Source organism: Lithobates pipiens, unplaced genomic scaffold (assembly GCF_037356315.1).
Source record: "Lithobates pipiens isolate NorthernLeopardFrog02 unplaced genomic scaffold, aLitPip1_a1.2 Scaffold_10, whole genome shotgun sequence".
NCBI classification, from domain to species: domain Eukaryota; kingdom Metazoa; phylum Chordata; class Amphibia; order Anura; family Ranidae; genus Lithobates; species Lithobates pipiens.
Window position 1 is genome coordinate 17402655 of NW_027507686.1, and position 22955 is coordinate 17425609.

General features: G+C 45.7%; 1 protein-coding gene across 1 annotated transcript in view; it reads left to right on the plus strand.

Annotated features, from left to right (window-relative positions):
• The first annotated feature begins 8032 nt into the window (after positions 1-8032).
• The window catches only part of GALNS (galactosamine (N-acetyl)-6-sulfatase), a 29001-nt gene continuing 14078 nt past the window's right edge, over positions 8033-22955 (plus strand). Inside the window, exons 1-9 of the mRNA XM_077451874.1 lie at positions 8033-8190; positions 9152-9275; positions 10453-10527; positions 11664-11766; positions 11853-11996; positions 13174-13240; positions 14284-14411; positions 17693-17832; positions 22833-22936. Of these exons, the coding sequence (XP_077308000.1) occupies positions 8092-8190; positions 9152-9275; positions 10453-10527; positions 11664-11766; positions 11853-11996; positions 13174-13240; positions 14284-14411; positions 17693-17832; positions 22833-22936 (984 nt within the window). The 5' untranslated portion in view covers positions 8033-8091. The remainder of the gene's footprint in view (positions 8191-9151; positions 9276-10452; positions 10528-11663; positions 11767-11852; positions 11997-13173; positions 13241-14283; positions 14412-17692; positions 17833-22832; positions 22937-22955) is intronic.

Consider the following 22955-nt stretch of genomic DNA (forward strand, 5'->3'; position numbering starts at 1 on the left):
GGGCCCAGGAAGAAGAGAGAGCGCGGGGCGGATCTCCTCACTCTTTTATCCCAGAAGTCTTCTCCGGTGGTAGCAAACATCCCTGGGATGTGTAGTCCAGATGTAATGTCACACAACGGAATCGTCAGTCTGGAAGACTACTAGTCCTACAATCCTTCTGGTTGGGCTCACAGATATTATAACAGTCACTGGCGCCCAGCACTAGAGGAATATAGCTATAGATGAAGCATAACGGAGAAATTGTACAATATTATAACTGTAGCCCAACCTCGCTACAGTCTTATTTACCAGCCCCTTCCTTTTCTGAATGAACACAATGAGTGACCAGTACCAGCCACTTACTGTGTTCATTCATAACTGAAGCATAGTAATTTGGCTGTATGGGACCCCATGGTTTTTAACAGCAGCCCTGGTCATTATTAGAGCTGGAAGTGAAATCTTTTTACAGGGGATGTTTTTTGGGGCTGGCCCCCCTATTATCAGGGACTGTCCTTAGAAACTGGGGGACAGCTGGTCACCCTGCTTTTATTTGGAATTAATTGGTATGACTAAGGCCGCGTACACACGGGCGGACTGTTCGCCCAACTTTGTCCGCTGAACAGTGTTTCGGCGGACAGTCCGCTCGTGTGTGGGCTTCAGCGGACAGTTTCAGCGGACAGTCTGACGAACAAAGTTTTTCGGAATTTCCGTAAAACTGTCCGCTGAAACTTGGTTTGAGCGGACAGTCTGCCCGTGTGTAGGCTTGTTCGTCAAACTAAGTGCATGCTCAGAAAGGATTTACACGGCGAAGGTTGCATTGCAGTGTATTGGACGTCGTATTTTTCGTCCCGTCGTACGTGCTGTTCACGTCATCGCGCAAGTTTCAGCGGACTGTTCGTTCGTCGTGTGTGGTCAAGTCCGTCCATGCTAATTTTGAGCGGACTGTCCGCTCAAACTGTTTGACGAACAAAGTTGGGCGAACAGTCCGCCCGTGTGTACGCGGCCTTAAAAATGGCAGAGCTGCCCAATGTATTGGCCATTCACCAAGCAGGGGGGTTAATAATCACTTCAAACCCTGAGTTGTTTGTTACCAAGTGTTCTTTCTCATTCCATCCCTGACCCTGCTTCCCGTCTAGATAGTAAACAAAGGAAGGAACAGCTGAAAAGATACTTTAATTTGCAATCATAAAGGCAGGCCATTCTTGTGAATGATAATTAACAGGAAATGTTTTTGCGGTTCCTTCTTAGAAGAGAGATGGAAACTTCAGGAAATTATTATTACACTGTAGCTGACAGTTTGGCTCCCTATCGGCTTTTGAATTGGATCTGTCCAGAGCCCAATATTAAGTGCTTTATGGTTAACAGTTACCACGCGGCTTCCGATGGTCGTCGATCTTGGTGACCACCACAGTTCAATTAAAGAGTCATTCCACCAAGAAGTAATATTCTAGTTTCAGCTGGAGCCTAGTGGGCTGAGTCATCCCTTGGCTTGTTATTTGTTTTGGATAATGCAACAGTGAAATCCCCTTGCAGTAATTCCCGACTCTAACCACGTGTCCCGGATTGCCCGGGACAGTCCCGGATTCTGCAGGTCTGCAGGACAATAGTGTCCCGGAATGAAACTGACGCAGCCACAGGGGCCAATCTGATGCCCCAAAAAAGGCCACCACATCGCCGCTTTACTGTCCTGGCTAGGAATGTCTGGAGAGGCACAATCCCTGCCCCCTGCTTGTGATTGGAGGAATCATAAATCCCGCCTATTGTGTCTAATCACTGCGGGGCATTGTAGAGCCAGTGTTGGAACAAGGTCAAACGGGTCTCAGTCTGCCAGGACAAGTGCTGTCAGTGAGTAAATTGGCTATGCGGTCAGTGCTTCTGGATGGAGCGTGCACCCGCTGCCCCGGCTGTGCTGTGATTCGTTGCTGAGTTTTGGGAAGAGGGGGTTGAGTCCCTGAATGGCAGTTTGGAAATGTGGTCACCCTATCACTTAGGACCCACCATTGTGTGCTCCAGCTTTACCATAATCTAAAATGAACAGGTGGGATCCAGTTCTGGGGCAAGTTCATCTAGCGTCCAGGGCAAGGATGCGGAACAGCACCCCCTCCTCCACTGTTAATGCATGCCATAGATTGGGTTTACTGTCCTTGTCTTCTTTCTCTGCCCACTTGTTCCGTCGTGCCCGGGGCAGCTGCCCCTTGTCCCGACTCTGATGGTGGAGCGGATGTGCTTGTATTATTATTCCTAGAAATGGGATTTTATATTTGCTTCCCATAAACCACAGAATTCTAGAAAACAGCAAGCAAGTGGGAAAGTTCTGACTCGAATGTGGCTTTATACAACAGATATACTGAACATAGGCGAGGAGATGATGTGCTGTAACCTCTAGCAACTATTCAGCGAGCCGTAATCTGTGCTGTAACCTCTAGCAACCAGTCAGTAAGCAGTAATTATATACTGTAACCTCTGGCAACCAATCGCAATTGCTGCCTGATCTGATACAGTAAACTGATTTTAAGTCTAGCTGCTATTTATTGTATGTCTCAGAGCAGGTGGAGAGCAAAATTGCATGGGGGGGGGGGGCCCAATCAATATTAAAGATGGCCCTGGTAAACCGCGTTCACTATTAGAAATGTGTTCGTTCAAGAAAGTTTCCATCCCGCTCCTTCTAAATTTCTCATCACCGCAGTTGAAAAACAAACTTTAATTTCGCCCCACTAACAATTAGGAAGTCAAATGAACGTTCTGAAAGCAAAAAATTTGAAAGCAAATTGGCGTGTTGCCAACTTTAATCTGTAAATGTCAGTTGTTGTCAGTTGATGTATCTATTGTTGGGTAATAAAGGACTATTCTTACTTTCTCCTGTAAATAAAGACACGAGTAGATTGCACATCGCTATTTATGAAAGGCAATACTTGGTCTGGAATGCAGGAGCCGCACCCTGGCTAAACGGCAGAAAGTTTCTCTTTAACAATTCTACCTGGGATGTCATTCTGACAGTAAAGTGGACTATTCAGTAACTTCGCAAATGCGTGACTACATTCCTGAAATGTCACGTTATACAACCATGGGATCATTTTAAACCTATTATTATTAAAAAGCCATCAGTCAGCTCCAGTCCGGGGACTTTGCCTAAGACAACATTACATCATCTGTCTGCTGCAGGCAGGAGGAAGCATTTCCTCAGTCTCCTGGACTATACAATGTAACTTTTTAGCAAGTCACAGGGACTGGTCTGTGTCTGACGTTTGTGAACACAACCAAGAACTGCACAGGCGAAGATTTACATTACTGTCATTTCAGAGCTGGCATCTCAGTCCAGTAAGTAGATGCTGAATTCTAGGATTTTCTTACATCACTACTATCTACCTGGTTAGCTGTAGAGATGTAGCAGCCCTTGGGAAGGTAGGACATTCTCAACCACCAGGTCGTGGACCCACGGCCTCTCTCTTCCTGGGCCACCAGCTAGCTGCAGATCCCCTAATCTGCCAGAGTGCTCCCCGATCGTCCATACAGGCCTGCAAGTGCCCCTCAACCTCTCACAATACCCCAGGCCCTCTAAGAGCCCCAACAGTGCCCACCAACCTTCCACAGTGCCCCCTAGCCCCCATTGTGCCTCCTGGCCCCCTAAGAGCCCTGAGTGCCTACAGTGACCACTAACCTCCCACAGTGTCTCTTAGCCCCATGCAGTGTTCCACGGCCCCTCCAGGCCCCCTAAGAGCCCTCACAGTGCCCCTCCCCAACTTGCTGTAGAGACTCCAGACCCTAACAGTGTCACATAGTTCCCCCCAGCCCCTACAGTGCCCACTAGCTTTCTGCAGAGCTGGAGGCCCCCCAGGGTTCCACCAACAGATTCCCACGATGCCTCCGGCCCACCTCAGAGCCCTGAGTCCCCATAGTGCCCCCCCAGCCCCCCACAGTGCCTCATAACATGGTGAAGAGCCTCCAGCCCCCATAGTGTTTTCCACCAGTATCACATAGTTCCCCCCAGCCCCCCCCCCCCCCCCACAGTGCCCCCCCCCCAGAACCCCTACAGTGCCCCATAACTTGGTGCAGAGTCTCCAGCCCCCATAGTGTTTCCTACCAGTATCACAAAGTTCACCCCAGCCCCCCACAGTGCTCCCTGAAATTTCCCATAGTGCCTCCTGCCCCCTAAAAGCCCTGAGTCCCCACAGGGACCACCAACCTCCCACAGTGTCTCCCAGCCCCCTGCAGTATTCCATAGTCCCTCCAGGCCTCCTAAGAACCCTCACAGTGTCCCCCAACTTGATGCAAAGACTCCAGCCCCCCATAGTGCCCCTAACAGTGTCTCATAGTTCTCCCCAGCCCCCACAGTGCCTCCTAGCTTTCTGCAGAGCCTCCAGAACCCAATGGTTCCCCCAACAGTGTCCCATAGTGCCTCCGGCCCCTGTAAAAGCCCTAAGTCCTTACAGTGCCCCCAACCCCCACAGTGCCCTATAACTTGGTGTAGAGCCTCCATAGTGATTCCCAAGTGGCACATAGTTCCCCCCAGCCCCCACAGTGTCCCCTAGCTTTCTGTAAAGCTTCAAGTCCCCCATAGTTCCCCCAACAGTGTCCTTCATTACCTCCAGGTCCCCTAGGAGCCCTGAGACCCCACCGTGCCCTTCAGCACCCCACAATGCCCCCCAGGGCCGTCTTTAAGGCAGGGCAAAAGGGGCAGCTGCCCTGGGCCCTGTCATTGTTGTGGGGCCCAAAGCAGCTGCCTCATACTTGCCAACTATCCCAGTTTACATTCCCTTGTCCCTTGAAGTTTTAGTCCTGTGCTGCTACTAATGCTGCCCAGCTCTGCCCTATTGTTGTGTACAGATGACTCACCTGCAGACCCTGTGTTTACATGTAAATACTGGCATTCATATGTAAATAGCAGTGACATGCATATGTAAATAGCTGAGGCCAACTGCATTGATATGTAAATAAAGGCAGCATTCATAGGTATATCATGCCCCCCTGCAGTGAGGAGAAGATGTGCTGTAACCTATAGCAACCAGTGAGCAGTATTACTGTACAGCAATCTCTAGCAGCTAATCAACAAGCAGAAATGTGCTGTAACCTCTAGCAACTAATCAGTGAGCCTTAAGGAGTGCTGTAACCTCTAGCAACCAGTCAGTAAGCAGTAATGATATGCTGTAACCTCTGGCAACCAATCGCAATCGCTGCCTGATCTGATACGGTAAACTGATTTTAAGTCTAGCTGCTATTTATTGTATGTCTCAGAGAAGGTGGAGAGTGAAATTGCATGGGCGGAGGGGGGCCCTAAGAAAATTTTTGCCCAGGGTCCAATCAATATTAAAGAAGGCCCTGGTGCCTCCTGTCAAACACAAGGCCCACGGGCCAAATCCAGCCTGGTGGGTGATTTTACGTGGCCCTCGCATTTCTCCTGCAGCTGCAGAACCCCCCTCATTTACACCCCACACCTTGTCTCAGCAGTCAGCAGCAAAGAGGAAGACAGAACTCCTCCACCAGATCCTGTGCTTCTCCATGCATTCATGGAGATGCTCATCTCTGCCCCCCCCCCCCATCTCAGCAGTCAGTAGCAAAGAGGAGGACAGAACTCCTCCACCAGATCCTGTGGTTCTGCATGCATTCATGGAGATGCTCATCTCTGCCCCCCACATCTCAGCAGTCAGCAGCAAAGAGGAGGACAGGGCTCCTCCACCAGATCCTGTGCTTCTCCATGCATGCATGGCATGGAGATGCTCAGTCATCTCTGCCATACCCCCCCCCCCCCCGAGCAGGAGGCAGCAGAGAGGAGGACAGAACTCCTCCACCAGATCCTGTACTTTTCCATGCATTCATGGAGATGCTCATCTCTGCCCCCCCCCCCCCCATCTTAGCAGTCAACAGCAAAGAGGAGGAAAGAGCTCCCCTGCCAGATCCTGTGCTTCTCCACACATTCACGGAGATGCTCATCTCTGCCCCCCCCACCCCATCCATCTCTGCAGTCAGCAGCAGAGAGGAGGACAACCCCCCCCCCTTCCTCCTACAGATTCTGCGGCGTTTCTGTGCAGCTGCAGCTCCCCCTTATCTCCGCATCCCCTGGTCTCAGCATTCAGCGGCAGCAGCTTCCAGCCCTCCTGTGGTCCACCTCCAGATCCTGCACTTTTTGCTTCCCAGCTAAACCCCCAGCTTCTTCACAAGGTAAGGGGGGGGGGTGGTGCACTGTGAGATAAGATGGGGTGGGGGGACTCTTGACATCTGATGTAAGGGGGGGGAGGGGTGCTCTGGACATCTGCTTATAATTATTATGGAAATACTACAGTTCTATGCCAGTTGAAAAGGAAGATCGCACACCGGTTGGTGTCATAAACAGTAGTGGTCTCCGCAGTGGATTCGCAGTGAGATCGCTTTTATCAAGGACTGGAGAGGGCCCCCCCCCCCCCCCTGCCGCGCTCTGGTCGTCTCCACCGCTTACCGGAGCCGTCAGTAGCGGTGGAGACAATCGCGTCCTTTCCCCCTGACAGGCCTGGAGCCGAGTGAGGGAAAGATGGCCGCCACTCGGCTCCATAACATTGGTTAACGGAAGCGACGTCAAACGTCACTTCAGCCCAATGGTTTTATAGGGGACTTTAAAAAAAAAAAAAGACATTTATTTTTTATTTTTTTAAATTGCATTTTAGTGTAAATATGAGATGTGAGGTTCTTTTTGACCCCGGATCTCATATTTAAGAGGACCTGTCATGTTTTTTTTCAATTACAAGGGATGTTTACATTCCTTGTAATAGGAATAAAAGTGAACCAATTTTTTATTTTTTTTAAAGGACAGTGTAAAAATAAAAAAATTTAATTTAAAATAAATAACAAAAAAAAATAAAAATTTTAATGCCCCGTCCCACCGAGCTTGTGCGCAGAAGCGAATGCATACATAAGTGGCGTCCGCATATGAAAACTTTGTTTAAACCACACATATGAGGTATCGCGGCGATCATTAGAGCAAGAGCAATAATTCTAGCACTAGACCTCCTCTGTAACTCAAAATTGGTAACCTGTAGAAATGTCTAAACTTCGCCTATGGAGATTTTTAAGGGTCAGAGTTTGTCTCGATTCCATGAGCAGGGCGCAATTTTGAAGCGTGACATGTCGGGTATCAATTTACTCGGTGTAACATTATCTTTCACAATATTAAAAAACAAATTGGGCTAACTTTACCGTTGTCTTATTTTTTTCATTTAAAAAAGTGTATTTTCTTTAAAAAAAATTGCACTTGTAAGACCGCTGCACAAGTACGGTGTGATGTAAAGTATTGCAACGACCGCCATTTTCTTCTTTAGGGTGTCTGGAAAAAAAAAATTATGTTCGGGGGTTCTAAGTAATTTTCTAGCAAAAAAAAAAAATATTTTAACTTGTAAACACCAGCATGCGTTGGAATTGCTACAGATGATCAGAATTTCCGATCGGAAGTTTTCCAGACCGAAAAATTGCCAGCAAAAGCCCGATGGAGCATACACACGGTCGCATTTTCCGACCAAAAACTCTCATCGGACTTTTGCTGGTGGAATTTCCGATCGTGTGTACGGGACATTAGGTGTCGTCCCATCTGGCTTGAAAATGACCGATACTGTAGTGCCATCTAGTGTCCTCTATGGTACTTGCATCCGCCACTTTTCCCTTACGGTCACCTAAAAATCTGCAGACAAATTTGTATATGACTTTAAAACTTCACCACCTAAAAAGTTATCAAATTTATCCAGAATGAATAAAAAATAAATAAAACATCTCTAATAATATGAGGTCAAACCTTAAGAGTTTCAATGTGTATACCAGCAGACAGGCCCTTGCACTACATGGTTTTGGTAAACCTGATTCTTTGGTCAAAAATCGGCAGAAAATCTAATAGTGTGTATGAGTCGCTGCAGTGCTAAAAAGGAAAAAATTTCCCTGGTCCTGGAAGGGGTTAATAATTCTCTTTCTTTTGCAGGACACAGCGCAAACCGCCACTTCCTGCAGCAATTTCCCCAGCAGCGGCCATCTTGGTCCTCGCACTGAAGCCTCTACACACCTTCCCCAGCTGTCATGTGATCTGACTTCCTATTGGTCTGGAAAGTTGTTTCCTTGTAGTCAGCTGATCTGAAGTCTGGTGATCCTGGAGCAGCTGTCATGTCATCTGTATGGTACCTGAGTGTCCTGTGTCTCCTGTGTCCGGTCCTGGGAGAGAATGGGACCCGACCCAATATCATCCTGCTGTTAATGGACGACGTAAGAGTATTGGGGGGGCTGGGATCATGTGTGACATATACATTCTTTGTTTGCACAGAGGCTGCTACCTCTAGAAGGAAGCAAAGCATATATATTGAGGCCGGCCTCACACGGGCGTAATTAGGCATTATGACCGTGTGAGGACCGTGCTTGCCTCCGTGGGCATAGGTGTGCACCGCCAATTGCATTAGGGTGTGCTCACCTCCACGAAGCTCAAACACAGAGCAAAAGAGGCAGTGGCTAGGGGTGTACACTAAGGATGAGCTCAGGCATGTTCGCATGGAACACGTGCGGAGCCCGCCAGGAAGTCGACGCAGCTCTACGCTAATCACAGGCAGCGAGACATTGCCCCCCGATGTGCGGCTGCAGAGATCGGGAAATGTCTCACTGCCTGTGATTAGCGCTGCGCCGACTTCCTGGCGGGCTCTGCACGTGTTCCATGCGAACACGCCTGAGCTCATCCCTAGTGTACACATGTCGTAGCCACAATGCTATGCTTCGCAGAAAACCACATGTGAACGAGTCCTTTTTTAATATTAATAATAATACTGACATGGGTGCTTACATTGATCAGCTTTTAATTATGTAAAATCTTTATCCCAAAAGGAAAAAGTAAACTGTTTGCTGTAACTGATTTTCTCTATGCCTTCATGACAGCATATGCATAGTTATAATGGTCCTGTGGGTTGGCTGGGGGTGGAGCAACCAACCATGCGTATGCTGCCATGGATAGGCACCAGGAAAGGAAAATTACGGAAAGGTAAGTATTCAATTTTCCATCATAAAGTCTTAGCTGAATTTTCAGCTTCAGTAACCTCAAATCTCACTTATATTCCACTGCCCACCCTTCCTAGTTTTTGTTTTTTTGTTTTTTAAAGCTGACTTTTTTGATTAATAATAATATTATTTAAAGGACATTATTTTTAATTTTTTTTACATTTTTTTTATTTATTTTTTACAGATGGGGTGGGGAGACCTGGGTGTGTTCGGTGAGCCCTCCAAAGAGACCCCTAATTTGGACCAGATGGCAGCGGAGGGGATGCTGTTTCCCGATTTTTACACAGCCAATCCTTTGTGTTCCCCATGTGAGTATATAAAGGGAATGAGAATCTCTGAACATGCTGTACTGTTTCTTTCTGGCCAGGGCACCGCGACTGTTGTGTGGCAGGGTTGGCATTCCCAATCCCATTTATTTATTTAGATATGTAAAAATTGCTTAAAGGACAGGAGATGGTCAGAGACTGCAGACATGATACAAGAGATGGTCAGAGACTGCAGACATGATACAGGAGATGGTCAGAGACTGCAGACATGATACAGGAGATGGTTAGAGACTGCAGACATGATACAGGAGATGGTCAGAGACTGCAGACATGATACAGGAGATGGTCAGAGACTGCAGACATGATACTGGAGATGGTCAGAGACTGCAGACATGATACTGGAGATGGTCAGAGACTGCAGACATGATACAGGAGATGGTCAGAGACTGCAGACATGATACAGGAGATGGTCAGAGACTGCAGACATGATACAGGAGATGGTCAGAGACTGCAGACATGATACAGGAGATGGTCAGAGACTGCAGACATGATACAGGAGATGGTCAGAGACTGCAGACATGATACAGGAGATGGTCAGAGACTGCAGACATGATACAGGAGATGGTCAGAGACTGCAGACATGATACAGGAGATGGTCAGAGACTGCAGACATGATACAGGAGATGGTCAGAGACTGCAGACATGATACAGGAGATGGTCAGAGACTGCAGACATGATACAGGAGATGGTCAGAGACTGCAGACATGATACAGGAGATGGTCAGAGACTGCAGACATGATACGGGAGATGGTCAGAGACTGCAGACATGATACGGGAGATGGTCAGAGACTGCAGACATGATACGGGAGATGGTCAGAGACTGCAGACATGATACGGGAGATGGTCAGAGACTGCAGACATGATACGGGAGATGGTCAGAGACTGCAGACATGATACGGGAGATGGTCAGAGACTGCAGACATGATACGAGAGATGGTCAGAGACTGCAGACATGATACGGGAGATGGTCAGAGACCGCAGACATGATACGGGAGATGGTCAGAGACTGCAGACATGATACAGGAGATGGTCAGAGACCGCAGACATGATACGGGAGATGGTCAGAGACCGCAGACATGATACGGGAGATGGTCACAGTTTTGAGTACAATGATCCTTTAAGGAAATGTCATGGATAATTATTTATTTTTATTGTACAGCGAGAGCAGCTTTATTAACAGGACGCCTTCCCATACGGAACGGATTCTACACCACAAATGCCCATTCCAGAAATGGTAAGAGGAGTTTTTCTGTAGCCTTCAGTGGTTACAGTAGATTGCCTTTTTAATGTGAACATGTATTCCGTTAGCTACCCACTTACCCATACTTACTTGGGGGAGGGTAGGGTGAGGAGGGGGAGGTAATAATGAAATATTCACTTTTCTTTTTTCAACCTACTTTTGCTTTTTTATTAGGTTGAGATCAGGATTTTGTAGGGTTGAGGTCAGGGCTCTGTGCAGGGTTTAGTGGGATTGAGGTCAGGGTTTAGCAGGGTTGCGGTCAGAGTTCTGTGCAATGTTTAGTAGGATTGAGGTCAGAGCTGTGTGCAGGATATAGTAGGGTTGCGGTCAGGGCTTAGTGCAGGGTTGAAATCACTGCTCTGTGCAGGGTTTAGTAGGGTTGCGGTCAGGGCTCTGTGCAGGGTTAAGTAGCGTTGAAATCAGCGCTCTGTGCAGGGTTTAGTAGGATTGAAGTCCTGGCTTTGTGCAAGGTTTAGTAGGATTGTGGTCAGGGCTCTGTGCAGGGTTTAGTATGGTTGCAGTCAGGGCTCTGTGCAAGGTTTAGTAGGGTTATGGTCAGGGCTCTGTGGGCGGTTTAGTAGGGTTACGGTCAATGTTTTGTGCAGCGTTTAGTAGGGCTGTGGTCAGGGCTCTGTGCAAGGTTTAGTAGGGTTGTGGTCAGGACTCTGTGCAAGGTTTAGTAGGGTTGTGGTCACAGCTCTGTGAAAGGTTTAGTAGGGTTGTGATTAGGGCTCTGTGCAGGGTTTAGTATGTTTGTGGTCAGGGCTTCGTGCAGGGTTTAGTAGGGTTGCGATCAGGTCTTTGTGCAGGGTTTAGTAGGGTTGCGGTCAGGGCTCTGTGCAGGGTTAAGTAGGGTTGAAATCAGTGCTCTGTGCAGGGTTTAGTAGGATTGCAGTCAGCGCTCTGTGCAGGTCTTAGTAGGGTTGAGGTCCGGGCTCTGTGCAGGCCAATAGAGTTCCTGTACACCACATTCAGCAAACAACGTCTTTATGGAGCTGACACATGGGCACAGTCACGTTGGAACGGAAAAAGGTCTTCCCCAAACTGTCTACTATAGTGCAGGTCACATAAACCTTGAAGGAGAAGCTTGCCTAAGGTTATAGGTAATAGATATAATTTCTCTTGTACAGCTTACACCCCCCAAGAAATAGTTGGTGGAATTGCAGATTCCGAAGTGCTGCTGCCGGAACTACTGAAGAAGGCCGGATATGTCAATAAGATTGTCGGCAAATGGTGAGTAATCCACCGGAATGGCAGAACTTCTAAAGTGATGAGAAGAGAGCTGGTTGTAAGCAGAACACAATGGTCTTCTCTTACAGGCATTTGGGGCACAGACCCAAATATCACCCATTGAGTCACGGCTTTGATGAGTGGTTTGGGTCACCAAACTGTCATTTCGGACCTTATGATGACAAACAGCAACCTAATATACCGGTGTACCGTGACTGGGATATGATTGGGAGGTAAGTGCTACAATTATGGTTATGAGCAAATCTTTACTATTATTCATAAGGCACCAAAGTATTACACAATCACTTGTCAGAGAAAATTAAGGGTCACAACTTAAGGGAGCATGGGGGGAAGAATATTTGTACTAGGAGGGGAGATTTGGTGTAATTTGGGTTCCCAACACAAGATACGCAAATATGCAGCCCCACGGACAAATGCCCAGTCTAGTGAGGCCACATATTTGTGTGAGTTCGGCGTCAAGGGGTAGAGCTTAAAATTGTGCATTAGGAACAGGTGACACGTCTAATGTCACAAGTGGGCATCCCAAGTAGTCTGAACTTTTTTCTTAAAGTGTTTGTTACCCTAAAAAAAAAAATGGATCCTGTTCCCTTAAAGCATGTTATACAGCACAGTGCTTGTACTGTATAATTTTGCCCCATGTATACCCTGAAATACCTGGCTGATCCTACCTGACTATGCCCTCCCCCCCGTAAACTGAGCACGGTTTATCATGGCTGCTGAGCCCTGACACGGTGGTCAGTTTACATACCTCCGACATCCGCAGCCCTGCTCTGTCCTTCTCTGTCCTCCTCTCCCCCCTCGCTTCCCTTCCTGTCAGCTCAGTCCACTCCCCAGCCCCCCCCCCCCCTCTGGCTGCTATCGTAATGAAATAACCTTGCCGCAATCCCCTCTGTTATATTAAATGATGTCCCCAGTGCATGTGTTTTTTTTTTTTTTTTTTTTTTTTTTTTTAAATGCCCTCATTTCAGAGCGTCGATCAGCGCTCACGTGACCGGCCGCCTCTCTCCTCTCCTCCTGGCTGATGTCAGTGGAGGTTTCTCAGCCCCACCCGCTTTACTGTCAGATCGAGAGATCATGTCATGTGAGCGCAGATCAGCGCTCTCAAATGAGGTACACTGCAGCAATTTTTTTTTTTAAGAACACATGCACTGAGGACATTATTTCATATAGCAGAGGGGATTTGTGTTGGAAAGGGGAATTTGGAGGGGGGCAAAAGGGGTTAAATATTGGTCTAGGATGAGACATTTGGGTGGGGGGAGTGGTGATTGGGGGGGGGGGGTTGTGTTGGGAGGGAGCATGGGGGGGAAGAAGATTTGTGCTAGGAGGCAATTGTAGCAAGGTTATTGAGTGGCTTAACAACCACTTTAAGTATCCTTTTTTTTTTTTCAGATATTATGAAGACATAGAAATTAATCATAAGACTGGGGAATCAAATTTAACACAGATCTACCTGCAGGTAAGTGTACTTGGTTCCCATCCTATAGCAGTGCTCTACAGCAGAAACGTTCTTTAAAAAATTTAAATAAAGCAAATGCAATATAAAATTGTTCCTAAAGGAATTTTTTATAGTGTTGAGGACCACATTCTTAATTGGGCATCAATCTGATTTTGTTCCGGTGCTGTACATACTGCTTGGTTTAAAATTCTGACGGACCTAGAAATAGAACATGTTTTAAATATTTCCGATGGAACCAATTCCTATCGGGAAAACCGTTCGTCTGTATGCTGTTCCGACGGACCAAAAACGACGCATGCTCTGAAGCAAGTACGAGACGGAAGCTATTGGCTCCTGGCTATTGAACTTCCTTTTTCTAGTCCCGTCGTACGTGTTGTACGTCAACGGGGTCCTTAACGATCGGACTTTGGTGTGATCGTGTGTACGCAAGACAGTTTCAGCGGAACTCCGTAGGAAAAACCTTTCAGGGGTTTATTCTGATGGAAAAAACGGTTGTGTGTACGCGGCATAAGAGTGGCAAGGATGTGGAATTCCCTTCCACAGGCGGTGGTCTCAGCGGGGGCATTGATAGTTTCAAGAAACTATTAGATAAGCACCTGAACGACCGCAACATACAATGTAATACTGACATATAATCACACACATAGGTTGGACTTGATGGACTTGTGTCTTTTTTTGACCTCACCTACTATGTAACAATTATGTGCCACTTTGTGTTGGTCTATCACATAAAATCCCAATAAAATAAATTTTATGTTTTTGGTTTTAACATGACAAAATGTGGAAAGATTCAAGGGGTATGAATACTTTTTCCAGGGAGCTGTATGTGTATATTACAGCCACTGTGTTGACAGTGAATTTGTTTGTATGACTTTCACTGACACAAAACTGCAATAAAAACTATTTATTAATAAATAGACCACTTAGTGTCATTCGGTTAGGGTTTATATTTACTTACGTTCGTTACGTAATGGAATAAAACTATAATGATTTTTATCATTTCTATGACCTGTTCTTATTCTCAGGTGTGTTTTTATTAACAGGAAGCTTTGAACTTTATCGGTAAATACGGATCAACAAAGCAGCCGTTCTTCTTGTACTGGGCGATTGATGCCACCCATGCTCCCGTCTACGCCTCTAAACCTTTCCTGGGAAGTAGCCGCAGAGGATTGTAAGACCTAAATCACAGCCATATCACCATAGACTAACACTGAGCCCCATTTGTCAAGCCTTTCACTAACAAGAGTTTTAGGTGTTTCCCCCACAGCAGCTGGTGAGAACCAAATTTCATGGTGCAAATGTTATGTCCTGTGTGTGTTTGAATCTGATCTGGTTACTGTGGGGAACACATGGGGTTAAGTTATTCAAATTGTAGCATGCAAAATAAGGTGCAGCTCTGCATAGCAACCAATCAGCTTCCAGGTTTTATTGTCAAAGCTTAGTGTCAGAAACCATGAGATCAGGCCGAGACAGAAGTACAGTTAAACCACACTTTTTTTTAAATAATAAAAGTAAAAAGAACAAACGTAGTCAAAACATAGCCAGAGTTCAGTAACCGGAACGGATAGTTAGATAAGCCAGAAGTCAGGGATCAATGTAGTGGAACAGCAAGCAGGATCTGAAGCCAGAAGGGATGTCAGCAAAGCAAGTTTTGAACAGGATCGCAGGAGATAGTCTCTGTGATGTTGACCAAGGCGAAGGCAGAGATCCTCTGGACTGGATGGCTTAAGTAGGCAGGACTGACGAGCAGGATATCATCAACAGCTGAGTAACTGGAGAGAGATAGGAGCTGGAAATTAGCTAACAGCTGAGCGGCCAGCTCAGAGAAGGAAGGGCTGAGCCCAGCCCTGACACTTATTTGAACAAGCTGAAGTTAGAAGCTGATTGGCTACCATGCACAACTGCACAAAATTGTGGACTCTCCAGTTTTAGTAAATAAATCCCTATATAGTCAAAACTGTGTGGACACCTGACCATCACACCTATTTGAGCTTGTTGGACATGCCAATCTATTTCCATCCCATTTCTAAACCATGGCCATTAGTATGGAGCTGCCTCTCCTTTGCTGCTATAACAGCCTCCACTCTTCTGGGTTGGCTTTCCACAAGATTTTGGAGGGTTCCTGTGGGAATTTGTGTCTGTTTGGCCAAAAGAACTTTTGTGAGGTTAGGTACTGACAATGGATGAGAAGACCTGACTCACATTAGGCATTCCAATTCATCGCAAAGGTGTTCAGTAGGGTTCAGGTCAGGGACTTGTACATAGGAGCACAATTACGTTAGAAGAGAACAGGGCCTTCACCAAAAACATTAGAAGTTCCCAACTGTCTTTGCTTTGTTAATGGGGATTGCATTGCTCTGTGCTTGATTTTATACAACTGATTTAGGAAAGGGATGCCAAACAAGCTCATATAGCTGCATGCATGCCAAATGTTGTGGCTTTGCTGGGACAGTCCCACCTCTTGACCCTCTGTCCTATATGGATGCGGTGTCTTAGGTTCACAGCATTAGTGAAATACTAAACATATGCTGTAACTCAAAAAATCATTAACTTAAGTGGTCGGGGCTGTGAGTGGGTGATACTTACATATTAAGAGGCAGGGTCCAATGTTTTTGGGGAAGGCCCAGCACATAAAGTGGGGCATGATGTATGGTCACTGTAGGTTTAGAAGCAGGATCTGAACAAAACCAAACCAAAGAGTGGGTATGATGAACTGCCCCTGCATAATACAAAGGCAGGGTCTGGACAAGACCTGCCCATGAAGTTGGTAAAATGGATAGTCCCTGCATATTTGGAAAATGTGTTTCAGGTGGGACCAACCCATAATGTAGGTATGATGGATGTTCCTTGCGTATTTAGAGGCAGGGTCTTGACAAGCCCAAGCCATAAAGTGGGTATGGTGGATGGTTCCTGGATATTTAACGACAGGGTCTAGGTGGGGCCAACACATGAAGTGGATATGATTGATGGCTCCTGCATATTTAGCGGCCAGGTCTGGACAACACCAAACCATACAGTGGGTATGATGGATAGTCCCTGCATATTTCGAGGCAGGGTCTGGACAAGACCAGCTCATGAAGTTGGTATAATGAGTAGTCCCTGCATATTTGGAAACATGTTTCAGGTGGGACCAACCCATATTGTAGATTTGATGTATGTTCCCTGTGTATTTAGAGGCACGGTCCAGGTGGGACCAATTCATAAAGTGGGCCTGATGGGCGGTCCCTGAATTTTAGAGGCAAGGTCTGGACAAAACCAACCTATAATGTGGGTACGATGGACTGTTCCTGCATGTTTAGAGACGGGGTCTGGGTGGGACCAATCCATAAAGAGGGCATGGTGATTGGTCCCTTCCTATTTAGAGGCAGGGTCTGGACAAGACTGACCTATAAAGTGGATTTGATGGACTGTTCCTGCATATTTAGAGACAAGGTCTGGGTGAGACCAATCTATAAGGGGGTATGATGGATGGTCCCTGCATAGTTGGAGGCAAGATCTGAACAAGACCTACCCATAAAGTGGGTATGATGGATGGTCCGTGCATATTTCAAGGCAGGATCTGGTGGGACCAACCCATAAAGTAGGTATGATGGTGATCCCTGTATATTTAGAGGCAGGGTCTGAACAACACCTACCCATAAAGTGGGTATGATGGATGATCCGTGCCTATTTTGAGGCAGGATATGGGGGGATTAACCCATAAAGTAGGTATGATGGTGATCCCTGTATATTTAGAGGCAGGGTCTGGACAGGACCTACCCATAAAGTGGGTATGATGGATGGTCCATGCATATTTCGAGGCAGGATCTGGTGGGACCAACTCATAAAGTAGGTATGATGGATGATCCCTGTATATTTAGAGGCAGGGTCTGGACCAGGCCATCCCATTAAGTGATTATGATGGACTGTCCCTACATAATCAGAGGTAGAGTCTGGGTAGGACCATCTCAAAAAGTGACCATAATAAATGGTCCCTGCATATTTAGAAGCCAGGTCTAGACAAGACCAACCCATGAAGTGGGTGTGATTTGGGTACATCGGTAAATGAAATGTGGAACGTGGGTGGGATTACCAGTGTCCCACTATCCGGGACCATAATGTTGCTATGTATGTAGGTGTAATAGTCGCAAGTCCATGGGCCATATTGTGCACTTTGATAACCAAGGTCAGTTTTTCCTAGCCTAGAAGAATAATCCAAATCCCATCTCTTTCCAGGTTAAATCTTGTAGACATTCTAAATCACTAACTCAATTTGACCTTAATTACCCTGATACAGTATTTGTAATTAGACAATTTTGAACATTACCCTTTTGGGATGTTCAAAAAAAAAAAGAGCTCTAAAATTCTTAATTTTGAACCATTACTTAGCTGTTAAATAGACCGGAGTCCTGCTTTAAACTGGTCCATGAGGATGGTATGTTCTGGTACAGACTCTCTTCTCTGATATCCCAGGTATGGAGACGCTGTCCGTGAAATTGATTCCAGCATTGGGAACATCTTGCAATTGATAAAAAACATGGGGATAGCTAAGGACACTTTTGTGTTCTTCACATCTGACAACGGGGCGGCCCTCATCTCTGCACCCAACCAAGGTGAGAAAAGCTCCACTTTGTTACCTGCTCATTTGCTATAATTAAAGGTAAAGTTAAGCAAAAAAAATATTTTTTTTTAGCTCTACAGCCTTATTGACTGAACTTACTTGGAATGAGGGATGTCCCAAGTCCTGCAGGCAGCTGAATTCTGCAGAAACCTTCACTGCAGGGATGCCCTGTCCTCTTCCTGTCTGATTTTCCAGTGTGCAGGGGGTTCAAGGCTATGGGTATTTTTTTAAAGCTGCTGTGAAAAAGGCCATGAGGAGGGCCGCCTCCCCCTCCTCACTCCTCCTCCCTCCTCCTCCCCTTCCTCCACTGTAGTGAAAAATTCTATTATTGCTTTCACTGCCTGTAATGCAATCTGGGATTGGAGAAGAGTCTGCTGAGTCACAGAATTCTCTTCTCCTTTCACAGATCATGTTACATGCAGAGAAAGAACATATGGAGGAGGAGGGAGGGGCAGGTCCCAGTTGTGAACTTTTTTTTTATTGAATAAGGCCCAGAGCCTGCACTTCAGAAGTCCAGAGACAGGAAGAGGACAGGGCATGCCTGCAGTGAAGATCCGGCTGCCCGCTTGCATAGGACATTGTCATTACAGATAAACTAGGTGAATTAAGCTGTAGGGCTAAAAAATCATTTAGCAAGACTCCAGCCTTGAATCCAAAGTATCTGCAAATTCTTCAGTCAATTGATAAATATACAGTGGATATAAAAAGTCTACACACCACTGTTGAAATGTCAGGCTTCTGTGATGTAAAAAAAATGAGACAAAGATAAATAATTTCAGAACTTTTTCCACCTTTTAATGTGACCTATAAACTGTACAACTCAATTGAAAAACAAACTTCAGTCTTTTAGGGGTGGGGGGAAATTAAAAATAAAAAACTAAACTAATTTGGTTGCATAAGTGTACACACCTTCTTATAACTGGGGATGTAGCTGAGTTCAGAATTAAGAAATCGCATTCAAACTCATGTTAACTAGGAGTCAGTACACACCTGCAATCATTTTAAAGTGCCTCTGATTAACCCCAAATAAAGTTCAGCTGTTCTGGTAGGTCTTTCCTGACATTTTCTTAGTCACATCCGACAGCAAAAGCCGTGGTCCTCAGAGAGCTTCTAAAGCATCAGAGGGATCTCGTTGGTAAAAGGTATCAGTCAGGAGATGGGGAAAAAAGAATTTACAAGGTATTAGATGTACCGTGGAACACGGTGAAGACCGTCATCATCAAGTGGAGAAAATATGGCACAACAGTGACATTACCAAGAACTGGACGTTCCTCAAAAAATTGATGAAAAGACAAGAAGAAAACCAGTCAGGGAGGCTGCCAAGAGGCCTACAGCAACATTAAAGGAGCTGCAGGAATATCTGGCAAGTACCGGCTGTGTGGTGACAACAATCTCCTGTATTCTTCATATGTCTGGGCTATGGAGTAGTGACAAGACGGAAGCCTTTTCTTAGAAAGAAAAACATCCAAGCCCGGATACATTTTGCAAAAACACATCTGAAGTCTCCCAAAAGCATGTGGTAAAATGTATTATGGTCTGATGAAACCAAGGCTGAACTTTTTGGCCATAATTCCAAAAGATATGGTTGCCGCAAACACAACACTGCACATCACCAAAAGAACACCATTACCCACCGTGAAGTACGGTGGTGGCAGCATCATGCTTTGGGGCTGTTTTTTCTTCAGCTGGAACAGGGGCCTTAGTAACCTACAGGTAAGCCTAGATTAAGGCTTACCTGTAGGTGCTGTAAATATCTCCTAAACCTACATGGTTTAGGAGATATTTACAATTTCCCGTACGAGGATTCCTTCTGCGCATGCGCCGGCTCATGTACTCGGCGCATGCGCACTTTAGAAGGGTCACGGCGTGCCGTTTTTATTAAACCACATGCCGTGACTAGCGGCTTCCGCTTGCACGTGTGGGAGTGACATCATGCGACTCCGGCCAGTCACAGAGTCGGCGTCCGTGACCCCGGAAGAAAGATGGACGCTTCGAGCCGGTGAGGAAATCGGGGACATCACTGGCTCCTGTGTCAGGTAAGTGACACATAATGGGCTACTATGGGATGCATAGTAGCCCATTATGCTTTGCCTTTGCAGGGAAACAAAGAGGAAGTAAACCCATCGAAGCCTGACATTTTAACTGGGGTGTGTAGACTATTTATATCCGCTGTTGATAAAACAATATATAAAATGTAGATGAAAATATAGCAACATGTATAAGATGTAATAATAATTTAATATTACAGTAATTCTATATCTATGTAGCAATTTATATTATTCAAATTCTGATTACTTATAAACCATGAAAGAACATTTATAGCTCACTTTGAATAGGTTCAGTGGTTATAGTGAGTCTAACTATGATCAGCCAATGTCCTATTTATTTTATATTTGACACCCCCAATCTAATCCTTTTTTCTTCGTCATATTTTTAATATTTAACCACTTGACCTCCGGACGATTTACCCCCCCCCCCCCCCTTCATGACCCAACCACTTTTTGCGAAACAGCACTGCGTTACTTTAACTGACAATTGCGTGGTCACGCGACGTACACAAATAAAATTGATGTAATTTTTTTTTCCCCCAACAAATGGCTTTCTTGTGGTGGTGTTCGATCACCTTTTATTTTTTTGCGATATAAACAAAAAACGACCGTCAATTTTGAAGAAAAAAAAATATTTTTTTTTTACTTTCTGCTATAAAACAAATGCAATGAAAATATTTTTTTTTTATCAAATTCCTTCATTAGATTTTGGGTACATGTTTTTGGTAAAAAAAAAAAAAATCTCAATAAGCATATATTAATTGGTTTACGCAAACGTTATAGCATTTACAAACGATGGGATATATGTTTGGAATTTTTATATAATTAAAAAAAAAATTATACTAGTAATGGTGGCGATCAGCGGGACTGCGATATTGCGGCAAAATGTCGAACACTAATTGACACTGTTTGGGAGTGAGTGACACTAATACAACTATGAAAAATATGCACTGTCACTGTACTAATGACATTGGCTGGGAAGGGATTAAACATCTAGGGCGATCAAAGAGTTAACTGTGTGCCTAGACAGTGTTTTGTGTTTACCGTGTGTTGCTTTAAAGCGGAGCTCCACCCAAAAGGGAAAGCTCTGCTTGTTTGCCCCCCCCCCCCCCCATCCGCTGACACATTTGGCACCTTTTTTGGGCAGGGTACCTGGTGTTATACAGGTACCCGCTCCCACTTCTGGCTGATCTCGCTGTGGCAAAGTCAGCCAGAAGTTTGGTCCCCACCGCCGGGCCATTCACAAAGCACAATGTTTTTCATGCATGCGCAGTAGGGTACCGGCAGTGAAGCCGCTTTCCATTAGTGGAGATGGTGGTGGATTAAAAAATCGGCATGGGGTGAAGACACCGCTGGATTAGTGGACAGGTAAGTGCCCTAATATTAAAAGTCAGCAGCTACAGTATTAAGTACAGTATATAATAGAAGCTGCTGACTTCAATTTTTTTTCTGAAGGAGCCCGGAGCTCCTCTTTAACCACTTAAGCCCCGGACCATTTGGCTGGCCAAAGACCAGAGCACTGTTTGCGATTCGGCACTGCGTCACTTTAACTGACAGTCGCCCGGTCGAGCGATGTTGCTCCCAAACAAAATTGACGCCTTTTTTTTCCCCAAAAACAGAGCTTTCTTTTGGTGGTATTTGATCACCTCTACGGTTTTTAATTTTTGCGCTATAAACAAAAAAAGAGCGCCAATTTTGAAAAAAAGCAATATTTTTAACTTTTTGCTATAATAAATATCCCCCAAAAATATTTAAAAAAACATTTTTTCTTCCTCAGTTTAGGCCGATACGTATTCTTTTACATATTTTTGGTAAAAAAAAAAATCACAATAAGCGTGTATTGATTGGTTTGCGCAAAAGTACTCTGTATGGACAGACAATCTGACAGTTCCCTGCTCAGAGAACCGGCAACTGTGTGTTCTCCGGTTCTCCGTGTGCCCCGAGCGATCGCGGGAGCCCGGCGGAGATTTAGACCGCCAGGCACTCGCATCAGCTCGGGGAGTGAGTGGGGCGCGCGCCCCTTAGTGACCGTTTATGTTACCGATGTAACATAACTTAGATTTGCGCAGCCGAACCATGCTGCCGCAGTACAACTGCGGCGACTGGTCGGCATGCGGTTAAAGTAGAACTATGGGCAGAACTATGGAAGAACTATGGGCAAAACTTTTTTTTTTTTTTTCATTTTGGATAGAGAAAAGGAGGGCTATAATCCCTGTCAGATTTTTTTACTTTTTTTTGCCATCCCTGTCCCATTGCGGAGATTTCCCTTTACTTCCTGTCCCATAGCCTAACAGGAAGTGAGAAGAAATCCCTGCCCACAGCTGCCCCCTGCCTGTAGCAGTAAAAGTACTATAGGGCACTCAGCAAGTGGTTTTTAAAGAAGAATTCCTGGCATGGTATATAATATACATATTTACATTAGTCCACCGATGTAACTCTAGATATCCCCTACCTGGATGATGACCCTGGAAGCTGGAAATCACTGTAGCAGACATTGCTATTCCAGTCATCTTTACCTCCATCCGGGTCCCGTGCTGAGTGGCCTCCTAATACATTCTGAATACAAAAAGGTCGTCCGCTCAGCATGGACGCCATTCACATCATGTTTAGCTTTTTTTACAATGAAAGCAAAGCATTCTCTGATTGGACAAGGTGGAGAGGGGGCCTGGTGAAGGGGGCAAAACACCCTGAAACGCGTTGGCTGTTTTATGTACACAAAGTTACCCATAAAATGAATTTTCCATTTCTCAGAATTCTAGGATTGTTCATTTTAAGGTGCCATTCATCCACTGATACAAATTCCCTAAATACTGTAAGTACAGCATCCGCTTTTCCATATCCAAGTAATGGTGAAAGCGCTGCCAGCGGGAGGACTCTGATTACAAAGGACTGGATTTATTTTACTCATGTTTGGGTTATCATGTGCCTTCCAAAAATCTTCTAGGGGGAAGCAACTCTCCCTTTCTGTGCGGGAAGCAGACAACCTTTGAGGGCGGTATGAGGGTTCCGGGGATTGCCTGGTGGCCGGGACACTTACCCCCTGGGCAGGTGAGACTGAGGTTCTATT